General features: G+C 43.4%; 1 protein-coding gene across 6 annotated transcripts in view; it reads left to right on the forward strand.

Annotated features, from left to right (window-relative positions):
* Positions 1-24,876, forward strand: part of RERE (arginine-glutamic acid dipeptide repeats) — a 406,322-nt gene that overhangs the window by 241,668 nt on the left and 139,778 nt on the right. For 5 of the 6 annotated variants that reach the window (XM_077837606.1, XM_077837604.1, XM_077837607.1 and 2 more), the window contains exon 7: positions 23,802-23,850. In XM_077837606.1, the coding sequence (XP_077693732.1) occupies positions 23,802-23,850 (49 nt within the window). Of the gene's footprint in view, positions 1-6,310; positions 6,490-23,801; positions 23,851-24,876 lie in introns of those variants that run through there. The other variant, XM_077837609.1, reaches the window with a different exon arrangement.

Consider the following 24,876-nt stretch of genomic DNA (forward strand, 5'->3'; position numbering starts at 1 on the left):
TGCCAAGATATTACTTCCAAATAGAATTCTGAGATGTTTTTAATAACTGATGCCCTTTTCCAGAAAATCCTTCTTAAAAGGAAAATCAACACCAACTAGGTTTAAAATAGCACAAAAAGTCTGAGTTACGAGACAAAAGTAAAGAAACTCCTTTTGTCTTGGTCTTCGTCCTTAACTCACTCTGAGTCTGCTTAGTGTTGGGGGCTTGGAATAGTGTCTGGCCCTATGTGTATTACAATGCATAGTACAGTGGAAGATATGCAAGATGAAATTATCACTTAGCTTCTAAATTTACTTTTGTGCTTCACATCAGAGCCTTAAAATGAGTGCTCATATTTTGTCACTATGCTTTGCTACACACACAATGTATGTGGCGTGGCAGGTGTTTTAAATAAAACATATCCTCCAGCATATGATAAATCACAAAGCATTTGTAAAAAGAAATATTGAGGTGGCAATTTAATTATGGCATAGAAAATGCACAGGGAAAATCGTTCCCAGTTGGATAAGCACAGAGAGACTCAGTAGCTCTTTTTGAATTAGGGCAGGGTGATTTCCCTGCCATAGATATGTGCACAAAAACAATCCTGCAAGGTGCTGAGTGCCCTCCCCTCTCCTTGATGTCCGTGGGAATTGAGGGGGTTTAGCATCTTATCAAGATAGGGTCATAAAAATAGTGTCCTGCTTGCAAATGGGACAGTTTACAATAGTACGTCTTGTGATCTCTTAACCGTTGATCACATCTATTCAGTGATCCCAATATTACTTGCAACTCTAAAATGATGATAAAAGCACACTTACACCAAGCTGCCTCTGAATAGCTGAGTGTCCTCCTCTCCCTGTATGATGTAGGCTGTCTCCTATCCAGTTAAAAGCTTCTGGCACTCCAGCTTTCTCCCCTGTTGCTTAGTTTCAGCTGCTCCCCCTTTCCTCCTCAGACTCAGTGGGGTTTTCTCCAGACTGGCTAAACACAGAAGAGAACCATCTTGGGGTCTCTAACCCAAGGTTGTCATAGAAGAACTTTCTGTCTCTCATGCCCACCCTCCCTGCCACCATCATGGAAGTGCTTTTTCTTGACATGGGTCTTGGTCCAAGCAGAATGTGCCCGTGTGTCTTTCCTGCAATCATGCCCTGTTGTCATCCATAGAAATGAAGTAGAGAAAGAGGGAGAGCTCTCTGAACCCCATACCCTTTTTCTTTCAGGATGCAGCAACTCAAAACCAATAAGTTGTGCTTATCTCCCGTGTTAGCCCTAGGCTAGTCATCCCCTTTTTTCCCTATCTGTGCTGTGCTGCATTCTGTATTCGTACATCTCCTCCTTCCCTCCAGGTGTTACAGATGAATGTGTATAATTACATTGATGTACCAGGGCCATTGTGTCTCTGGAAGAGGAGGAAAGCCATACAGGAACAATAATTGTGATAGTGTCTACGAAAGCGTTACATGTTTGGTAGAACAACATAAATTGTTTCCTCTTTTATAGCATCCCCTATCAGAGGACCTCAGATCACTTTACAAACAATGGTAATGGGTGCGTTTTAAATACCTGGATCACTAGCTGAACTTAATATTATTACTTAGCATGTATATAGAACTGTATGTATTCAAAGTTCTCTTTGGATGTTAGCTAACTTGAGGATCTTCTTGGCAAGGTGGGTTAAAATGACATGAGCAGAAACTAAAGCAAGCCATGTCCTTGATGTGGCATGTTCTTTCCTGGACACTTTAAGTAATCCAGGCATAGGGAGGCCAGATGGGGAGGCCCCAGACATTCCTCTAGGACTCTGGTCACCAACTGGTCGATCATGATCGACTGGTCGATCCTAGAGGATCTCCCAGTCAATCACAATCTCTGGTGGTGTAGCAGGGCTGCAGTGCAGACCTGCAGTGCAGAGGCGGGGCAGGGGTCTCTCGCCGCGCACTGCTTCTGCCTGCAAGCATTGGCCAGGATGTGGCTGTGGCTAATGGGAGCTGCGGGGGTGGTGCTTGCAGAGAGGGGCAGTGTGCAGAGCCATGTGTCCCTTGCCTCCCCCCACCCCGGGGTGGGGGGGCGAATTGGCCCCTTCCGGGAGCAGCGTGGGGTCAGCATAGACAGGGAGCCTGCCTTAGTGGCAGCCACACTGCACCATCAACCGGAAGTCGCTGGAGGTAAATGCTGCCCCGTGGGAGGCCATACCCCAACCCTGAGGACCCTCCCAGAGCCTGTCCCCCAAGCCCCAGCCCTGACCCCTGTCCCAGAGCCAGCACTCTGTATAGCCTCCTGCACGCCAACACTCTGCCCTTCCCAGAGCCTGCACCCCAACCCCCTGCCCCAGTGCTGACTCCCTCCCAGAGCCAGCACCCTGTAACCCCTCCTGCTCCCCAACACCCTGCCCCAGTCCGGAGTCCCCTCCTGCACCCAAACTCCCTCCCAGAACTTGCACCCTCACCCCCTCTTGCACCCCAACCCTCTGCCCCAGGTTCACTCCAGAGTGTCCTCCCACACTGAAAACCCTACCCCAGTCCTATGAAAGTGAGTGAGGACGGGGGAGAGCAAGCAACGGAGAGAGTGGGGGATGGAGTGAGCAGGGCTTTGGAGAAGGGACGGGCGTCGGGGAAGGGGTAGGGTAGATCCTGGGTTGCCCTTAAATTCAAAAGGTTGGGTGTAAAATGGTGGGAGACCACTGCTCTAGGATCCGTTTCTGGCTCTGCCACAGACTTCCTGTATGACCATGGTAAAACATTTGTCTCTGTGCCTCAGTTTCTTCATCTGTAAAATGCAGATAATATAAAGACTGTGGAACTTTCCTGAAGGAGTGATGTTTATGGTATATGTGTTCTTTATCCTTTTAAAAATTAAAGCATCTACGCAGGGGCCTGTCAGCCTGAAATGGCAAGTTGCTGAGAATGGCAAATGGATAGGTGTCCTGAAACAAAACTTGGGAGTAGTGGGAGTGAAATCGAAATGGTAAGGGGGAGGGGACAGGGTCTTTGCATTTGAAAGCGGTCACCAGGAAAAGACTGTGTTACAGGTATTAGGTAATTATCCTTGGCTAGTCTATTATCTGGGACAGTTTGTTAAAATGATCTTGTTTTAAATATTTGTCGCACTTTTGCTTTGCATCTCAGATCTTTTGACTTTTTTTTACATATAATTGAGGTGATGGGATGTATCTTTACAGTAGCTAAAATGCTTAAAAGAACACTATTTTAAATTGTTTTTGATCAGACTCTAGTGTAGTCCTGAGATCCTTTTTAAAAACCAAATAAACCGAACAACCCTTTACCACTTCGGTTCTTTAACCATTTGGAACATGTTCATTAGTCAAGTTCATCGTTCGTTTTCAACAGACAGCTGAAATACAAAATAAGTTCCCCTTTCTCTCACTTTTAGACTACTCCAGTGGTGGGCACTGGCGTCATCTACTGACGACGGCCCAGCTCTGGTAACAGTATTTAAACAAAACCGTGACTGCAGAGCCAGTAAAACAAGACCAAAACATTTTGGGGATATCTCCCCAAAAGTATTAATTGCAAATCTTTAAAATATATTTTGTGAGTTAGAGGTAGGACCCCACTCAGATATTTAAAAGTACAGTGAATTTTTCCATCAGATTTTCATTTCAAAGTTATTTTCAAATGTGGAATGTAGAAAGACCGTCATAGTTACCTGATTTGAGATAACACAGTAGATTGATTCTGGGGTAGTTTGTATAAAAATATGCACTTGGAATTTTTGTATCAGTGTATATGATCTTTTTTAACCAAGTCATAAAATTGTGTAATAAGATGCAAAGTCATGTAGTTTTACTTAAGACTCTTCTCAGTGAAATAAACAGTGTAACCCTTGAAGGACGTGGTACTGCACCCACTGAAGTCAATAAAACTGTTAACTTCAATGGTGCAGGATTTCAGTAGGAAGGACTAGGCTAGACTCCTTGGGACTACAGGTTCAAATTCTCACAGGGTCATCTCAGTCCTTTATTCTTCCAAAGTGTACACACGCTGAGTTTCATGAGGCTCACTGTGTGGGTAAGACCTAGCTTCTGGGTAAAGCCCTAATAACTGAGTTTCTTTGGATGGTAAAAATTCAGTGGCTCTATGCCACGTTTCCCTGTTACTTACTTCCTTCACTGCTGTGTGGGGTGCTGTGTTGGTGGTTTTCCTGATTGCTATTGCCCTGTCCCCAGTGGTAGTTGCATTCCAGTTATTGTTGAAAAGATTCCTGTATGTACACAGTGTTAAGTGCTGCTTGGATTCTTTTGGGAAGGCACGAAGTAGAGATATAGCAGGGGCTAGTGCAAAAGACTTGGGGTCAGCAAATCTAGGTTCTAGTCCTGACTTTGTCACTGAGTGTGCTGCATAATCTTAAGCATCTTGCTTACCCTGTGCATCTGTCTTCCCATCTATGAAATGGGGATAATAAGTTAGGCTTTGACTACACTAGAACTGTGTACAGCTTCAACATACCAGTATAGCAGGGGTGGGGAACCTTTTTTCTATCAGGGGCCATTGACCCTCAGGAAAAATCAGTTGCGGGCCACGCAGCCCCCTGTGTGGGGGACGGTGGTGCTGAGGAGGCTCGGGGCTTCTGGCCTGCAGTGCAGAGACTTGCCATAGAATCATAGAATATCAGGGTTGGAAGGGACCCCTGAAGGTCATCTAGTCCAACCCCCTGCTCGAAGCGGGACCAATTCCCAGTTAAATCATCCCAGCCAGGGCTTTGTCAAGCCTGACCTTAAAAACTTCCAAGGAAGGAGATTCCACCACCTCCCTAGGCAACGCATTCCAGTGTTTCACCACCCTCTTAGTGAAAAAGTTTTTCCTAATATCCAATCTAAACCTCCCCCACTGCAACTTGAGACCATTACTCCTCGTTCTGTCATCTGCTACTATTGAGAACAGTCTAGAGCCATCCTCTTTGGAACCCCCTTTCAGGTAGTTGAAAGCAGCTATCAAATCCCCCCTCATTCTTCTCTTCTGCAGGCTAAACAATCCCAGCTCCCTCAGCCTCTCCTCATAAGTCATGTGTTCTAGACCCCTAATCATTTTTGTTGCCCTTCGCTGGACTCTCTCCAATTTATCCACATCCTTCTTGTAGTGTGAGGCCCAAAACTGGACACAGTACTCCAGATGAGGCCTCACCAATGTCGAATAGAGGGGGATGATCACGTCCCTCGATCTGCTCGCTATGCCCCTACTTATACATCCCAAAATGCCATTGGCCTTCTTGGCAACAAGGGCACGCTGGTGACTCATATCCAGCTTCTTGTCCACTGTCACCCCTAGGTCCTTTTCTGCAGAACTGCTGCCTAGCCATTCGGTCCCTAGTCTGTAGCGGTGCATTGGATTCTTCCGTCCTAAGTGCAGGACCCATTTCAGCCATGGGTCGGCTGAAATGAAGGACCGGGCTGGATCTGGCCTGCGGGCTGTAGGTTCCCCACCCCTGCAGTATAGCTAAAGTGGTACAACCCCCCCAAGTGTAGATGCGGTAAGCTGCTTTAAAGAGGTTTTATACAGGTATAAGCATTCCTGTCCAGGAAGGGAGTACCCCCTATCAAGCACCTTCATACCCGCATAATTGAATCCACGTTAGGGCTTTACCCCTCTAAGTATTTTGAATAATTAACAAAAAAAAAAAAAGGCATTTCTAAATAGATTCATTTGTCTCTAAGGTTCCTTTTCGTCTGTGACGGCGGCTGCTGCTCTGAACCCTGACAATGAAACAGGTCCCCCCTCGAGCTCCGGGCTCGCCTTGGCGGAGGGGGGCCGGACCCGCCTCCGCCCGCTGCTGCTGGCAGTGCCATTCCCGGTGTTTCACAGGGGCCTCCTCGGGCAGGCTGCACAAAAGTACCTCAGGGGGCCGCGGGGAAGGGCAGGGATGGAAAAGGCTCGGGGCAGGGCGCTCGCCCCGTTGATTGCCTGGCACAGGAGCGGTGGCCCCTGCTCCTGGCGGCTGCTGAACCCCGAGTCAGCGTTGCCGCCCTTGGGGCGGAGGCCGCAGGCGCACCCCGCGGCAGGGGCTGCGGGTTGCCGCGGAGACCGGCCCCGCGCACACCCGGACACACGCGGGGGAGGAAGCCCGCGCGGCGGCGGCGGCGTCCTCAGGCGTCGCCCCCCTCCCCGGCACGCCAGCTGGGCGCGCGGCCGCGGCCGAGCCCGCCCGCCCGCGCGCGCGCGCGCGAGGGCGGGGGAGGGCGGTTTATTTACGGAAGCGGCCGGGCGGCGATTGCTTGCGCGGCGGGCGCGTGGGGGGATGATGAGGGCGGGTCACAGCACATGCTCAGTCCTGTCAGTCCGAGGGCGAAGTTTCTGCGTTCTGCGTGCAGGCTTAGGTCATAGCACAAGCTCAGTGAAAGCTCGCTGAGGTCTCCCAGGCTTGCATGTGCCTCCATTTTGAGTGGTTAGAGTAGCAAAAGGCAGAGTTCCCCCCGTAAGTAGGGGTCCGGGAGTACAGCTAGACCCACCAGAGCCTGTGAGAGTCATGGATGATCCAGGCAGCCCCTGCAGGTAGGCTACAGCCCTCTGGCCTCACCTAGAAAACGATGCTTTTTTGCTTCTGTTTTGCGACTTCTGAAAGGGGTATGAAACCATTTCCATCCTTCTTGCATGCGCCTCAGAACCTCGTAATCACCTCAGCCCGGCTGTGCAGCGGTTTGTATGGGGCAGGAAAGCAGGGTGCCGACAGAATCTGCTGGCTGGGGGATGCATGTCGCAAAGCGTTGAAGCTGCGTGGGTTGTTGTCTCCCCCCCCCCCCCCCCTCTCATGATGCAGTTTTAATTTCAGTGGCTCTCTCTGCATGCCCAGCCTCCGGCATGTCTGCAGGGAGCTGCAGAGCCAGGATGCAGGGGTGCCTATGTGGCTGTAAGGAAATGGTGGGGCCTGCAAGAGACTGTGTTTAGATAATGTTTCAGGGAGGGTCGTAGATCCGCAGCCATTGGTTGCTTTGGAGGTGGGTGGAGATTGTTTTGATTGAGAACCTGTTTCCCAGGACGAGTGATAGTTCTGGTGATAATTTTGTAAGTATCGGGAAGCAAATAGCACAGTTCTGCTTGCCTGTCACAGCTGTAGGCAACAAACGTGTGTCTAAAATGTGGCAATGTTGGCAGACTGTATTAGAAATCTTCATTAAGAGACGCTTATCATGTAACAGCTGTATAAGCTATACCTGCATCTGTTGGAGTGGGCCAAAGTAGCATCTGTAAGAATTCAGACCGGATGACCATATAAAATAGATGCCATTTCCCCCTTTCTGTCTCCCCGACCCACTGCATGCAAATTGGCATAGAAGCGGCTCAAGCAAGCCGAATAAATGTGTGGTGACTGGTTTTTTTAGGTCAGTGCCTGACTAGGAAAAACCGTGAATAAGTTGTCATTGCTGATTATAAGCAGGATTTGGGGGGCTATGTTTGTTAAGTTAAATGAGCAAAAGGAAACTTGATTTTGCAGTGCTGTTTTGCTCAGAGAACCAGCTGAGCTTGTGCAGTGATGAATGAAATAGTAAGTGCTGGTCTCATACCGAGCACGGCCTAGCCAATCGGATTGCTGATATGATGGACTTTGCCACTTTACTGTAGTTCTTGATTCAGAATAACTTGTCTGCCAGTTGTTGGAGTACTGAGTTCTAGGGTGACAGGATGGCTCAGAGCACTGGTAATGGAACGTATACAGCCTTTTACCTGGAGGCTGCCAGTTCAGTTCCAGCCTATGCTGACAGTTCAGCGGCCTGGAGGTTAAAAGTAAGTAGGTACATACATTGCAAACACTGGCACAGCATTGGCACTGACAGCCTGTTTGCCAGCCTCATCAGAGTCCAATTAGTGAATGAGCCATAACTGTTGAGTTATCCTCTCACCCAGGCCAGATCAGTCCAGTGAACACCATAGCTCCTAAAATGTTGTGCCTCCGTATCTTTGAGTAGTCGTTGAGCGTGAAATAAAGCCGAGGCTGTTTAGCTAAATGTGGTCTGTTGCTGATTTGTCAGTGTCTGGGGTTGTATATTATGCCAGTATGGTAACATGAGTGATCCTTAATATTCTTTGTTCTTTTTTTGTGTGTAGACAGGGGATGTGTTCTTAAAATGTTGCTGAAAAGTTGTGTGTTGGGCTCCCCCAAAACACTGTTTTCTAGGTACAGACAGATTGGTTAGTGTGAGCCTATGCTTGCTTACTCCTAGTGGGTGGGTCCATCGGGTCAGGGGTAAGGTATGTTGGTGAGGTAGAGCTGCACACTGGTTGCACCCACAGTGTTTGTGCCATTCCTATCCTGGGGATAAACAGGCTTTTGTTCTCCAGGGATGTCTGTCCAGCACATTTTCCAAGCACTACACGTGTCACAGATCTTTAAAAATAAAAAGGGGTTTTAAAAGATACTGTATTCTGGCTCAGAAATAAAAGCACCGTGATATTTATTTTTGAGACGTATCAGGTTAATTTAAAATAGTGGAGGTGGAAAAAATTAACACCCCTCCAGGTCATAACAAAACATATATTTGTCAGACAAAAATATTACATTTGGAAAACAAAAAATACCACTTAAAAAGCATGAAATGCTAAACCATTCAGTCTTTGTAATAACTTGCACACGGTAAAATTCTTGTACATAATATTTATTTCTTGCATTAGCACCCAGAAACCCCAGTCAGAGGATAGCTCCTTGTGTTGCTGTACAAACAGACTAAGATGGTCTCTGCCCCAGACAGCTTACATATGACTGTTTTCTAGGAATGCTTTATCATGTAGCATTGCTGATATAAAATACTCTTCTCTAATGCTGTGTTTCATGCTACACAGAAAAGTAGAAGAACTGAGCCCTTGATTTCTCCCTTGCTTTTTCAGCCACCATGTGCATACACACTCATGCAGATTTCTAAACTGGTTATCCTGTTGTAGGAGGAGAGACAGCCAATCTAGGATGAACAGCATTCCTGTTAGGTTTGTGTCTAGGTATAGCAGCTGGCATGCTTTGATGGAGTGAGCTTGGGGCTGGGAGCTAGAAACTCCAAAGAGCATCTCTGCCACTGACTGTGTGGTCTTGGACAAGTCAGTTAACCCCTTGGTGTCTGCTTCCCTTCAGCAAAATGCGGGTGAGAGGGAGGGGTGGTGCAAAACTCTTACATTGCAGAGGTGTCTGGAGGCCTTACCTAAGTTGGTGGCCCATTATGCTAGGCACTATACAGACATAAAGTAAAGGGCAGTTCCTGCCCCAAAGGCCAGTGTTTGTAAAATCAGTTTGAAAATGTAAGTGTGTGTAGGGCCGCGTGTGCACTGGGTACCACAGGCAGATTTCATTGCCAGGTATTGTAGTTCCAGATTTTTTTAATAGGCTTGGTTCAGTAGGGGGGAGGGATAGTTCAGTGGTTTGAGCATTGGCCAGCCTAACCCAGGGTTGTGAGTTCAATCCTTGAGGGGGCTATTTAGGGATGTGGGGCAATAATTGGGGATTGGTCCTGCTTTGAGCAAGGGGTTGGACTAGATGATCTCTTGAGGTCCCTTCCAACCCTGATATTCTATGATTCTATGTTGAGTTGGTGACATTTAGTCAGTAAGATTATACCTACAGCTTTGTTTCTCAGAAAGTTGCAATTTGTTGTTAGTTAGAAGACTTGTCCCTCCCCATCAGTGCTGCTGTGTTGACAATCCCTTATGTCTTGCTTGATACTTCCCGTAGTTCAAGACTTGCATCCCCATTGTCTTCCTTCAGGCCAAGGGGGAGCCTGCCCATACCCCCTCAATGGTCAGAGGTGTTTGCTTTTGGGTGATGCCAGACATCTCCTCTACCATCCAGTTCCTTTGAGGCTGCTTCTACATCTGCTGCAGTCCCCACTGGCCCAGTGAGCAAGACCAGGACTGAAAATTGAACCTTTGTCTCATGGACAACATGACAGAACTCTGGCAGTAGATCACCAAATCAGCTCTTGGGAACAATGTTATAAGCAATGCAGAATTCAACTGATAGACTGCTCACAGTTCCAGCCGAGGGAATTATGGTCACCTCCATGTGTGCGCACACATATTTTAGGGGACCTCTGTTTCAGGATGTGCAGAGATGTTGAACATTAACCATTTAAAAATTATAATGATGTAAACACCTTTAACCTGGTATAACTGCATCCACATTAGCAGCAGTTGCTACATTAACTATATATTTTTCCAGACTGATTGTTACAGCAATTCAAAAAACTGTGTCTGTCAGCTACAAGGATGGCAGAAATCCATACAGAATCTACAGTAAAACTAGTCCACTTTTCCAGTCAGTTCATGAGATTGCCTATGTTTGCAGTACTAATTTTGAAGAGAGTAAAATACCATTTAATATAAAGTAAAGATTGGTAAAAGGAAACTATATAAAATGACTCATACTTGCAAGCAGAATACTAGCAACACAGATAAAGGCAGTCTTAGATTAATACTGAAGAAATGTTTACAATCTCAATTACTTTTAATCATTTATGCTGATGGTTTTATTTTTGCATTTCACTCATTTCTGACAATGGAAGTGGATCTGTCAGTTACACTTTTGTTTATAGTTGAGGAGAGTATTTTTAGGACTAAAGCAACTTTCTACCCCAAATGTAAATCTGATTCAGGAATAAACCCAACCTCTACTGGAACTTCATGTCCTTGCTGATACCCCTAATAAGAAGCTGTTTCCCCTGCTGGCTTAGGAAACTTTCCAGCTTCTTGCCTCTTCAAAGAACTGTGTGGAGGTGGGATGTTCCTTCTTCCACTTCCTTCATGTTCTGATTCCTAAAGCAGTGAACAGGATGGAACTTGCGCTGAAGATACAACTGTTGCTACACGTTTGCTCATTCCTGCATTAGATTTAGTAATTGCAAAATCCATTCCGTTTTTAACTAATCCCGAAACTTTTTTATAAATAATATGTTTGACTCAAAACCAAAGTTACTCTTGCATTATTTTGCCAAATACATTTTTTAAAAAACAGGGTATTAAAAAAATTCAACATAAATTGTTATCCTTGTTTATAGTCAGATTTTAGTCACTTTCATTTTCTGGTTCTATCCTGTATGTGAAAAGGAGATTTCTAATAGAGGAAGGGATCTTAAATCTTACAGCATGAAGACATACCAAGATCCAGTGGCTGGAAGCTGAAGCTAGACACATTCAAACCAGAAATTTGGTGCAAATTTTTAACAGTGATGAAAATTAAGCACTGGAGCAAGTTACCAAGTTTTGTGGTGTATTCGCCACCCCTTGAAGTCTTTTAAAACAACATTGCATGTCTTTCTAATGAAAAGCACTGTCTCACCCATAACTGTGGCCTGGCTTATGCGAGAGGTCAGACTGATCATAATGATCCCTACTCATCTTAAAATCTGGAGTCCTAATTCTATATCACTTGAGCTTTCAAATTTGTGAATGTTTCAGTTTTGTGTTTTTTTTAAAAAAAAAAAGTCAATTGCAATAATATTATATGTTAATATAAATTAATCATTCACAAAATCTCTTCTAATCGCATTGTTTTGTACATTCATGCTGTGCTCACCACTTCTACATTCACACTATTTTTTATTCCAGAGTAAAAATTGGGGTCTTAATCTAGCTGATGGTGTTCCTTTTAAGTTTGAATTTTCTAAGGCAAAACAAAGAAACAAACCACCAACAACAACAAAAAACCACTGCCATGCGCTGCTGTGAAGTGTTTGAAATTCGGAAGTGCGGTGATGAAGACTAGTAAGCCAGTTAGTGCTGAACAGGAAGAAGTGTTCATCAAGCTTTGTTGTCTTTTATGTTCTTAAGTGTGTTGGTGGTATGGTGTGCTCTTTGGGGTGTGGGGTATGGTAAGGAAAATTTTGAATCCTTTTTTATAGATGCACAATACTAAATAGGAGAGACTACTATTCTAAGATGTGTCCTCTTGAATGATATACTGGTTGCATTCCTGGACTCTTGTTAGCTTCTTGTTAAAATTATGTCACCCCTTTGAAGGGAAACAGGGATAATTTTCCTGTCCAATGGAATCTCCCCTCTTGTTACTGCAAGCTCATCCCTGCCTGAGATTACTTATAAATATTTCTGAAGAGCAAATTTTTTGCCTCAAGAATGAACCACTTGTACCAAATGACAAACATTTCAAAAACTTTCACTCCCTCCTGAGGAATTCCTCCCTGTCACTTCTTCTCAGATTGTACAAATTTAGCACAAATGAACAATTGCCATAGTTCATCATACCAGTTGTCCATCTAGCCTACTATCCTGTCTGTGACAGTGGCCAGTTCAGATGCTTCAGTGAAAGGTGCAAGAAATCCATGTAGAATTTTGCTCCTATATTCCTATGCTTTATATTGTTACTTAGCTAGTTTCTAGCCTTTACTTTATCTTTCACCATGAGTACTAGTATCAATTAATGTAAATTCCAAGTTGCTCTGTTTCTTTGTGTTAAACTTCTTCTGGACTCAACTTCTGGTATTTGTACACTTACTCAGAGTTTTCTTCTTGCAGGATCTTTTCTTTCCGGACCCAGAGATCTGCTTCTTCTCAGGCTGCCAGAGTTTTTTCTTTGCTTTCTGAAGGTTTTCCCGTGCACTGTGATCTTTTGGCTTAGTGATGCGTATAGGTTGCACTGGAAAGCAGTCTGTGGCGAGCAGGTGTCTAAAAATATTCCCAGAGACCTCCCAAGAGGAGAGCAAAAAAGATTTTTGGAAAGGTGCATTGTGGATGCAGCATTTAAAGTCTGCTTGAATCCCCTTTCTGCTTCAGTTTCAATCTGGTTAATTATAAATCTCAGTACAGAATAATCAGAGAAGATTCTGCCAAACAGGAGACAGACTTAATCCTCAAGGGCGGCCTAGGATGCTGGCTTATAAATTGGTTTGGTTCTTTTAAAAAAAAAAAAAATTTTTTTTTTTTATTGGCACAAAGGCTCCTAACTACTGTTGGTAGGAGGCACTTTTCTGGGTACCCAACGGAATTAGTCCTTGAGGGTGCATCTTGGAGAGAATTTGGTAATAGTGTGGATGGTGACTGCAGCAAAACATAAATGAGCCTTTGGGTGCATTGTGCAGAGAAATGAGCTGCTGATGTCCACTGAATTAGATACTAAGATCCCCACCTTTCTCTCCATGTTCATAATCTGGTATAAAAGTGTACAATTGTTGCATCATATGTTTCTCACATAATGACATTTTAAATTCTTTATTGCTAGATGAGGCAGTATCTGAGTAAGCATGTCTGAACATCATGCACCTTACTCATGGCCCCCCAAGGTCAATCCCGTGTATTTCCTCTCTTTACTGGCAGAATAGAAACAAAGGAATAACAACTGCCAGTAGCACTGGGTCTAAACATCAGCTTTGAGTTTCAGGCTCTCATGTACTTTAATGATGCCAGAAGAATTGGGCAGTGCAGGGAAGTGCTGTACTTGTTTCCTCAAAATTGCACGTCACCCCCAAGAGTCCTGACCTGAGCCCTGCGCAACACTGACAATACACTTCAGTTGTGACTTGCAACACCTTTGCTCTTCCAGTGCACTTCAGGCTTGCTCTTAAACACCCCTCCCTATCGCAGTCCCCAGACCACAACAGTTCTACTAAGGCCTTTCAGTCCTGGCAGGAAAAACTCCCTGCTGTTCTGCAATGGTGTCGTTTCCTTGAGCAGAAACCATCAGTCTTGGCAAACTCTACTAATGGGATGCTGGTTTGTTGCTGCAGATAAATAGACAAGTGACTAAACCAAATGGGCTAAACTAATTTCTGTTGTGAGCAAAGTTAGATATGAACCTAGATCACAAAAAAGCCTGACCTACAAACAAAAAATACTTATTTTTAAACCTAGTGCATTAAAGCTTTGCTCCATCCTGTCCTACCGCCTCTTTTTCTTTCTCATCCTCACCCCTTAACTGCTTCTTTCAAGGGCACTCGTTGGCCTTGAACCCTCCAATCCCCGATTGCATTAGGATTGAAAGGACAATGCTTTATTCAAGTGAACATCTCCTAGCTGTTCCGAACAAGCCTCTCCTGGATTAGAGACTGCTAGTGCTTTGCCCTGCTCTGCTACTGATACTTCTGCCTTTTTGATATTCAGTTGCAGGCTTCCATCTCCTTTCTGTCCAGCCCCTGTTTACTTCATAGAATACAATGTTTCCATGGCAACAGGTTACTTTTCAAAGGGAACATCTTGTCATTATATTTAATCCACTGCAGCTGAAGAGGACTGAAATATTAAGTTGTTGTTGCTATGGATACTGCTTTGTTACATCAGTTTCTTTTGTGTCAGATTTCATATACTGTATTGGGTCCTTTTTTTCCCCTTTCTGTGGAATAAACAGAGAGCGCCTTCCTGTTATTATTGTAATTGTGCTCGACTGATACAATTTGGCTTCCAAGTGTACAGTACATTTTAGTTTCTGTAGCAAGAGTTTTTTTCCCATTTTCATTCCTTTCTTGGGGTGGTGGAAATTGGCTTAAAAAGTATCTGATAGGAATTACAAGTCTCCTTGAGGGGCAGGGGTGTTGTGAGCCGTAGGACGTGAAGACCAGTCAGAAAGAGCTCCCCCCACACAAAAAAAATAATAATTTCAGAGCAGTTAATCTCTTCCCTTGACGCCATCCCACTCCTGCCCCTCCAAAAAAAGAGTTCTCTTTCCTCTTCCATCTCTTTACTTACCTTTGGGTTCTATGGTATATACTGAGGAAATTGCAAGAGGAATGACAATAAGGGAAAGAGAACATTATGTGGAGAGAAGTGCGAGTATTGGTGATTGGAGGGCATTTTGGGTTTCCCTATCTAACAGCATACAAATGCCGTTAGGAAAATGGGAGCCAAGGTTTGGATTTAGTGTACATTGACTATTTCTAGGATGCTGGAGCATTAAGACTAAATATTGAGACTTTTGCATGAAACGTTTTAGTATTTAAAGTCAATGTAAAGCAAATGAAAGCAATAGTTTGGTGTGGTTAGAATTAACATGAGGTTAAAATAGTATTGATTTCTCTCAGGGGCCTTTGTCTTGTGTTGAAATTACCAGTAGGTTACTATCTACATTTACAGCTATATTTAACTCTGTTGTTTTGTTTTTAACAATATGAAAATATTGCGGGTTCCTGTAACTTGTTTTAAAATGAAAAATACGGAAGAGATGAATCGGAGGAGTTTTTTTGGATCTGTTTATGCTTAATTCAGTGTTTGTGAATTGGCGGATTTTACAATAGATTTTGCTGCATTCGAGCATCGTGTGCATAGGCAACAATAGCACACCCGAATTTGATCCCTTGAATCACTTAGTTCCAATTCTGAGTCTGTTCAGATCTTGCTCATCCTCATGACCTGCAGGATAGTTTTGCAATATGGTAAAAGATCTTTTGAGGAGTCAGATGATCTCACTTGTGCACTTAAACCCAGGTCTTTAGCCGTGAGCAGCTAATATATTAACCACTGAAGCAGCTGCCCCTTTCCCTCTTTTGGCAGCTGTGGTGGATATGTATTTCTTTTTTCTTTAGATTTCACTCCAGTTCTCAACTTGAGACCTGGCTCAGAACACGCTGCATTTTTCAGATGTAGAAAAGATGTTTTATTTTTCCAAAAGGAAAAATGGATGCCCAGCAAACAGCTCAGGGAGTTCTCCAGCCTTTTAGTATCTAGCACATGGAACATTTATTCTGTTCTGATATATGCAGTAGTGATATGCAGAGTGGTGTTCTTTCTAGCTGCTAGTGTGCCCCTTACAGAATGAGCTGAGACACTAAAAACTTTCTGCTGATATGCTGAGGCAAACAGCATTTCCAGGTCTGCAGCTGCATTTCTCTACAGAGCTCTTTTAATACCCCATTGAGTCCCTCTTGCTAGATCTCTTTCTGGGTACTGAGCCCTAGAGCAGAAAGATGCTCAGGAATGAAAAGGTGAATTTAGCATCTTGTTTTTCTCACTGCACAGAGCTGTGATAATAAAGGAAGTGGATAATTTACCATAAACTACAAATTCTCATTCATCATAGGAGGAAATATTTTTTTTAAATAAAAATTGAATTCATTTGAATTTGGTGGTAGTCTTTTATCAACCTCATTTTAAATGGTGGATTTTTAGTTTATGCTGAAGCAAAGAAATGACTGAGTTATAAAATAAATGTATACTGTATCAAAGCTATATCTTTGTGTACATACAGATATTCTTAGATAAGAGGAATACATTTTGATTGGTACTTAATCTTTTATGTAGACTTGTAGTTCAGGGAAGCATTTTGGCATTTAACTTTTTGGTGCTTGTTTTTGTAGCAGGAAAGAAGTATCGGGCTAGTGGTTAAAACACAGGACTGGGATTTATGATGAGTGGTTTCTGTTCCTGGCTGTGACGAACTCCCTGTGTGGCCTTTGTCTCCCTGTGCCTCAATTTTGTCATTTGTAAAATGGGGGTGCATAAAAATTGCCTACCTCACAGATTGAGGTTTAATGTATTGTTTGTAAAATACTTTGAGACTATGGGATGGAAAGTGCTGTAGAAGTGCAAATGGATACTAAAAAAATGTCCATGATTCTTAATGGGCTTTGTAACTTGTAACGGTGCTCTTGTTAGTTTCAGTTGGATATTCTTGTATTAATACATGTTAGCATTTACTGTCTTGATTTTTGTTTTTAGAATGTAGAGAAAACTTCATCCTTAATTCACCCCATTGCGCCTACAACGGCCACTGGAGAACATATGGGTCAGTGACTAACCTCATGCACTTTTGCCATACTTTACAGTGACTAGACACATGGCTTAAGTCAAGGTTTATGTGTTTATTTTTCCCATATGAATCAGATAAAATTCTTTATATTTATATGCGCACACAGTTCTCTTAAAAAATTTTCTGGAATTTACTCATGGCTTAGCATCATTTTAGTGTCTTGCTGTTACTGAGATTTTGTGATCAAAAGTTTGTATTAGTGCATTTAAATAAGTCTATGGACTGACTGCTGTAATTGTCTCTTTTATATAATGTGTCAGTATGTAATAATTTGAATTATGGGGGTTGTGTGTGTGTGTGTAATATTAAAATAAATATATATATATATATAGTTTTTAAAATAGAGATCTTGCAGAACTGTCACTCCTTAAGATATTTAAACCTCTTTGGAGTTTGTTGCACTCCTTAATACATTTTGATAGGGTCCTGAAGGGCAATGCAGTATCTCTAGCTGTAGCTGCATTATGGGCCCACAAGCACAGAAGTAAGCAAAGAGCAGTTAGTGAGTCTGACTCGTCACAAAGACCAAGCGCCTGAGATTCCAGATAAAGTCAGTGGCAGTCAGGGTGCTCAGCTCCTCTGAAAATCATGCCATATGTGTTAAACTGTTCTGCAAAAGTGTGGCTCCTAAAAGACGGACTTAGCCAATAAACTATAATTTCAGTTTTGGTAGTGTCTGTCTGCTAAAATATATTGAAATATAACCAGCAAACAAAAGAGGTTGAGAGAGGACGATAAAGATGCAGATTGACATGCACATTGGTTTTTTTTTCCTCCAGAAGTTTAAGAAATAATTTCCAGGCTGTCAGATTGCTGTGCTGGCTGTATTGTTGCCTTAGAGAATATAAAACTTTCTTCATTCTTGAACTACTCCAAATATTTCCATAATAGTATTAAAGAGAGTGGATTTTTCTTCTTTCAGCATATGGTGACACTTCGGCTGCAACCAGCAACTGTGTAATTGGAACATATCCCTTTGGAGTAAAAATCTTTCCTGATAGACTGAGTAAAGGCACTCCTCTGGAAACTTGTAGTTTTTACTTGCTTACAAATACCGTTGCAGCATGGTTGAATTATGTGAGAGTCCCTTCATACATGATTTTGTAGGAAAGTGCCTTTTTTGGTTAAACCCAGTCAAAACTCATTTAATTTTGTCTGAGGCCAGATACTACTGGTGAAACTGACTTTCTGTTTTGCAGCCATTCCAATGTGAGGTGTTATCTCATCTGATTTTAGCAAATCAATAATAGTAATTTCTAAAGCTTACCAGGGCCATACCTAGGCAATATTTGGATGGAAGACTATGGTAACTCATAATTGATGGGTCAGTAGGTGGTCCCCTTTGTATATTATGTGGGAGGTGTCTTCTGGACAAAGAATAAGGAGGATGTCCTAATTCCATGTCAGTTTTTGCAAAAGCAAGGTTATCTCTTGTGATGGATAATTACATTCCACCTAGGACTTATTTATATTTGGATCTGCAGTCTGCAAAAACAGTCCCTCCTCTTCTTCCTGCTCTTTTTTGCAACACCTTTTACTATTCTGGGAACACTGTATGAACAGGATAATAACTTCTTGTGCTCAGTTTATTCTAGTGCTTTAAACACTTCAAGAAAACATAGCATGAAGTTTTCATTTCAGATACTATTTTTAGGGGATGAAAATAGTCTCAACAACTTTCTTAAGGCATGCTGATGTTAACCCAGTATAGGATTGTGAGCTGGGACCTAGAGGGCAGTCCATACCTCCTTGTTTCAGAGGGGTAGCTGTATTAGTCTGTATCAGCAAAAACAACGAGGAGTCCTTGTGGCACCTTAGAGACTAACAAATTTATTTGGGCTAAGCTTTCGTGGGCTAGAACCCACTTCATTGGGTACATGGAGTGAAAATACAGGGACGGGTATAAATACATGAAAGGATGGACGTCTACCAATGTGATATATGCCATCATGTGCCAGCAATGCTCCTCTGCCATGTACGTTGGCCAAACCGGACAGTCTCTATGCAAAAGAATAAATGGACACAAATCTGACATCAGGAATCATAACATTCAAAAACCAGCAGGAGAACACTTCAACCTTTCTGGTCACTCAATAACAGACTTAAAGTGGCAATTCTTCAACAAAAAATCTTCAAAAACAGACTCCAACGTGAAGCTGCGGAACTGGAATTAATTTGCAACCTGGATACCATCAGATTAGGCCTGAATAGAGACTGGGAGTAGTTGGGTCATTACAAAACCAAAACTTAATTTCCCCAATACTAATTTTTTCCGTACTGACAGGTTTCAGAGTAACAGCCGTGTTAGTCTGTATTCGCAAAAAGAAAAGGAGTACTTGTGGCACCTTAGAGACTAACCAATTTATTTGAGCATGAGCTTTCGTGAGCTACAGCTCACTTCATCAGATGCATACCGTGGAAACTGCAGCAGACTTTATATATACACAGAGAATATGAAACAATACCTCCTCCCACCCCACTGTCCTGCTGGTAATAGCTTATCTAAAGTAATCTTCAGGTTAGGCCATTTCCAGCACAAATCCAGGTTTTCTCACCCTCCACCCCCCCATTTACATTGTGTAAAGAGTTGTCACTTTGGATGGGCTATCACCAGCAGGAGAGTGAATTTGTGTGGGGGGGTGGAGGGTGAGAAAACCTGGATTTGTGCTGGAAATGGCCTAACCTGAAGATTACTTTAGATAAGCTATTACCAGCAGGACAGTGGGGTGGGAGGAGGTATTGTTTCATATTCTCTGTGTATATATAAAGTCTGCTGCAGTTTCCACGGTATGCATCTGATGAAGTGAGCTGTAGCTCACGAAAGCTCATGCTCAAATAAATTGGCTAGTCTCTAAGGTGCCACAAGTACTCCTTTTCTTTCTCCGTACTGTTACTCACACCTTCTTGTCAACTGTGTGTAATGGGTCACTCTCTTACTACTTCAGAAGTTATTTTTCCTCCCTTGGTATCCTGATGTTAATTGATCTAACTTGTTAGACTGACCTCACACTTGGTAAAGCAACCCCCCATCCTTTCATGTATTTATACCTGCTCCTGTATTTTCACTCCATGCATCCGATGAAGTGGGTTCTAGCCCAAGAAAGCTTATGCCCAAATAAATTTGTTAGTCTGTAACATACCTCCTGGGTTTCCTTGTTGCAGCAATCAGCCAGTGGGGCAGCGAGGATGGATCTCACTGGACAGCCCCTTGTCCCTGCAACAGGTTTTTTGAGTTGGCTGGCTTGGGCATAGGGAAGTTGATACTATCGAGCAAGCCACAAGCGGGCCCCTTCCTTCTGTGCCCTCCACTGGAAATTATCTTTGATAATATCATAGCACTTAAAAGCCTTAGTTCTGGACCAGGACTGCATGGTGCATGACATTGTACAAACACAGAACAGGAGAAAACAGTTCCTGACCCAAAGATCAACTCCTTCCCTTCCCCTCCTCTCCCCCGCCATTTCCACTTAGGTAGGTATTGATTTGCAGGTTGGTGTTGCAAACCCATAGAGGTCAGGTGGCTGTGGGAAAGTTTCCTCTTTCCCTAAGACTTCAGTATCAGTACACCTTTCTCAGAAAAAGGGGTTGGATTGTGGCAAGCCTGACCCATTCTAGGAGGCAAGGAGGGTTTCAGGGAAGTAGGCTATTCTGAGTTGCAGGCCATGATAAGGCCTTGGGGGAAATGCAGGCTCTGACAAAGCCTTGATTGTAAGCAGTTGGTAAGCCTTGTGGCTTTGATGCTTGTGATTTGAACATCAAAAATGGGGAGGCAGGTGACAAAGAATCTGTTGACCTTTCCCCTTTTCAGTGTTGCCAGGACAGGTGGCCCCGAGAAGTTACTGTGTTTATGGAATTAATAAAGCTGCAGCCACTTAGTGAGAAATTCCAGATCTGTCTTCACTGACCTCTGCCATTCACAAAGTTCCCTGCTATGTTGAGCGTATCCACTGTTTCCGCTTTAATGGTGCCTTATTATTGCTGCTTTTCAGCATGCATTGCAAACAAAATATCAAAAGGTTTTTGTATTGGTACAGTATGTACATGATCACATTTTTGTTTCTCATGTATTAATGGGCTTATTCAATCTAACAGACAAAGGTATAACAAGATCTAGTGGTTAGAAGTTGAAGCCAGACAAACTCAGAGTAGGAAAAGATGCAGGTTTTTAACAGGTTTCAGAGTAACAGCCGTGTTAGTCTGTATTCGCAAAAAGAAAAGGAGTACTTGTGGCACCTTAGAGACTAACCAATTTATTTGAGCATGAGCTTTCGTGAGCTACAGCTCACTTCATCAGATGCATACCGTGGAAACTGCAGCAGACTTTATATATACACAGAGAATATGAAACAACATACTAATCCACAGAGGTCTCCCTACCAACACTACAGAAAGAAGGATTCTAGGTGGACTCCTCCTGAAGGTCGAAACAGCAGACTGGACTTCTACATAGAGTGCTTCCGCCGACGTGCACGGGCTGAAATTGTGGAAAAGCAGCATCACTTGCCTCATAACCTCAGCCATGCGGAACGCAATGCCATCCACAGCCTCAGAAACAACTCTGACATCATAATCAAAAAGGCTGACAAAGGAGGTGCTGTTGTCATCATGAATAGGTCGGAATATGAACAAGAGGCTGCTCGGCAGCTCTCCAACCCGAGTTTCTACAAGCCATTACCCTATGATCCCACTGAGAGTTACCAAAAGCAACTACAGCATTTGCTCAAGAAACTTCCTGAAAAAGCACAAGATCAAATCCGCACAGACACACCCCTGGAACCCCGACCTGGGATATTCTATCTACTACCCAAGATCCATAAACCTGGAACTCCTGGGCGCCCCATCATTTCAGGCATTGGCACCCTGACAGCAGGATTGTCTGGCTATGTAGACTCCCTCCTCAGGCCCTACGCTACCAGCACTCCCAGCTACCTTCGAGACACCGCTGACTTCCTGAGGAAACTTCAATCCATCGGTGATCTTCCTGATAACACCATCCTGGCCACTATGGATGTAGAAGCCCTCTACACCAACATTCCACACAAAGATGGACTACAAGCCGTCAGGAACACTATCCCCGATAATGTCACGGCTAACCTGGTGGCTGAACTTTGTGACTTTGTCCTTACCCATAACTATTTCACATTTGGGGACAATGTATACCTTCAGATCAGCGGCACTGCTATGGGTACCCGCATGGCCCCACAGTATGCCAACATTTTTATGGCTGATTTAGAACAACGCTTCCTCAGCTCTCGTCCCCTAAAGCCCCTACTCTACTTGCGCTATATTGATGACATCTTCATCATCTGGACCCATGGAAAAGAAGCCCTTGAGGAATTCCACCATGATTTCAACAATTTCCATCCCACCACCAACCTCAGCCTGGTCCAGTCCACACAAGAGATCCACTTCCTGGACACTACAGTGCTAATAAACAATGGTCACATAAACACCACCCTATACCGGAAACCTACTGACCGCTATTCCTACCTGCATGCCTCCAGCTTTCACCCTGACCACACCACACGATCCATCGTCTACAGCCAAGCTCTGCGATACAACCGCATTTGCTCCAACCCCTCAGACAGAGACAAACACCTACAAGATCTCTGTCAAGCTTTCTTACAACTACAATACCCACCTGCGGAAGTAAAGAAACAGATTGATAGAGCCAGAAGAGTTCCCAGAAGTTACCTACTACAGGACAGGCCTAACAAAGAAAATAACAGAACGCCACTAGCCGTCACCTTCAGCCCCCAACTAAAACCCCTCCAACGCATTCTTAAGGATCTACAACCTATCCTAAAGGATGACCCAACACTCTCACAAATCTTGGGAGACAGGCCAGTCCTTGCCTACAGACAGCCCCCCAACCTGAAGCAAATACTCACCAACAACCACATACCACACAACAGAACCACTAACCCAGGAACTTATCCTTGCAACAAAGCCCGTTGCCAGTTGTGCCCACATATCTATTCAGGGGACACCGTCACAGGGCCTAATAACATCAGCCACACTATCAGAGGCTCGTTCACCTGCACATCCACCAATGTGATTTATGCCATCATGTGCCAGCAATGCCCCTCTGCCATGTACATTGGTCAAACTGGACAGTCTCTACGTAAAAGAATAAATGGACACAAATCAGATGTCAAGAATTGTAACATTCATAAACCAGTCGGAGAACACTTCAATCTCTCTGGTCACACAATCACAGACATGAAGGTCGCTATCTTAAAACAAAAAAACTTCAAATCCAGACTCCAGCGAGAAACTGCTGAATTGGAATTCATTTGCAAATTGGATACTATTAATTTAGGCTTAAATAGAGACTGGGAGTGGCTAAGTCATTATGCAAGGTAGCCTATTTCCTCTTGTTTTTTCCAAACCCCCCCCCCCCCCAGATGTTCTGGTTTAACTTGGATTTAAACTTGGAGAATGGTCAGTTTGGATGAGCTATTACCAGCAGGAGAGTGAGTTTGTGTGTGTATGGGGGTGGGTTTTTGGAGGGGGGTGAGGGAGTGAGAGAACCTGGATTTGTGCAGGAAATGGCCTAACTTCATTATCATGCACATTGTGTAAAGAGTTGTCACTTTGGATGGGCTATCACCAGCAGAAGAGTGAATTTGTGTGGGGGGGTGGAGGGTGAGAAAACCTGGATTTGTGCTGGAAATGGCCTAACCTGAAGATTACTTTAGATAAGCTATTACCAGCAGGACAGTGGGGTGGGAGGAGGTATTGTTTCATATTCTCTGTGTATATATAAAGTCTGCTGCAGTTTCCACGGTATGCATCTGATGAAGTGAGCTGTAGCTCACGAAAGCTCATGCTCAAATAAATTGGTTAGTCTCTAAGGTGCCATAGGTTTTTAACAGTGAGGGTAAGGAACCATTGAGAGAACTTACCAAGGGTTGTGGTGGATTCTCTGTCATTAGCAATTTTTAAATCAAGATTGTATGCTTTTCTAAAAGAGAGGCTCTAGTTCAAAGAAATTCAGGCAAGTCCTGTGTTATAGAGCTGGTCTGTAAAGGATCACAATTGGTCCCTTTTGGCCTTCTCTGACTGTGTGCGCAATAGTACAAAGTTTTGTTAGTTATAACCTCTACTCACAGATGTTCTTTGTCTTCTATGGTAGGAGGCTGAACAGCACCCAGGGCGAGATCAGAGTTGGACCCAGTCATCAGGTAAAGGATTTGTTTGTTTTTATTGTTTGAAAATTCTAACAACGTGTTATAGCAGTTTAATTAACTCAAGGAATATGGACTCAGAATTGTGTGTGTATGTCTCTGTAAGCATCTAAAATTAGATACTTGCACGTGAGCATTTCGTTAGAATGATCTGTTACTCTCAGTATCAGCATAGTAAACAGGACTGTCCTTCAGCGCAGGCTGCAATTTTAATGACACTTTCCAGCAAAAGATATTTTTTATATACTGCTGTAGGACTGAAGGAATCAGGTCTGCTATTGGAAAGTATGGGAAATCAGAAAAAAAATTGTCTCATTAAAATTAATAAATTTTCATCTGAATTTAACTATTAAATTTGCCCCAACATTTTAAAAAAAAAAAAGAACTTAACAGTAACTGAAAGTTGTTTTTTATGTGTTTTCAGAGTCTTCTAATCTTACTTCACATCAAATTGTTAAGATGGTAGCTTGCTGTTTGCTTTATTTAAGACATTTACCTTGTTTTTTAGTTATTTACTGACGGTAAACAATATGGAGCCATAGTTTGGTTTAGTGTCCCTTAGAAACAGGGGAAGTCATCAAAATCTGCCAAATGCAAGAGAACAAAATTGGAGGGCCAGAGAACTTTGTTCAAACTTCTGCAAAGTTTCAAGGCAGCAAGGAGTGTGGTGAAGGGAGTAAAGCTTTTGTGCTGTTTGGTAATTGATAATAGACTGTATTATATTTTCAAGAATGTCTGTTAATGGGGTTGAGATGATTACAGGGCTAGCTGTATTCTCTTCTCTTCCTGGTCTCTCTCAAAGCACCCCCTTTTAGCTATCCTGGGTCAGAGTTCCACAATTCTCTCTCTCAGTTTGAGCCTTGGGCTACAGTACACTGTGTATCCTCTGTTTTTACCTTGCAGGTCTGACTGAATTTGAGAGAATGTTCCTTTTCAAACCTGCCAGTGGTCTTTTGATCTCCTGTGTTCTCTGGGCCCCTTCCTGTCTTGGCATTTACTCTTAACTCATGTTTTGACTGAGAA

This window comes from Eretmochelys imbricata, chromosome 18, assembly GCF_965152235.1.
Source record: "Eretmochelys imbricata isolate rEreImb1 chromosome 18, rEreImb1.hap1, whole genome shotgun sequence".
NCBI lineage: Eukaryota > Metazoa > Chordata > Testudines > Cheloniidae > Eretmochelys > Eretmochelys imbricata.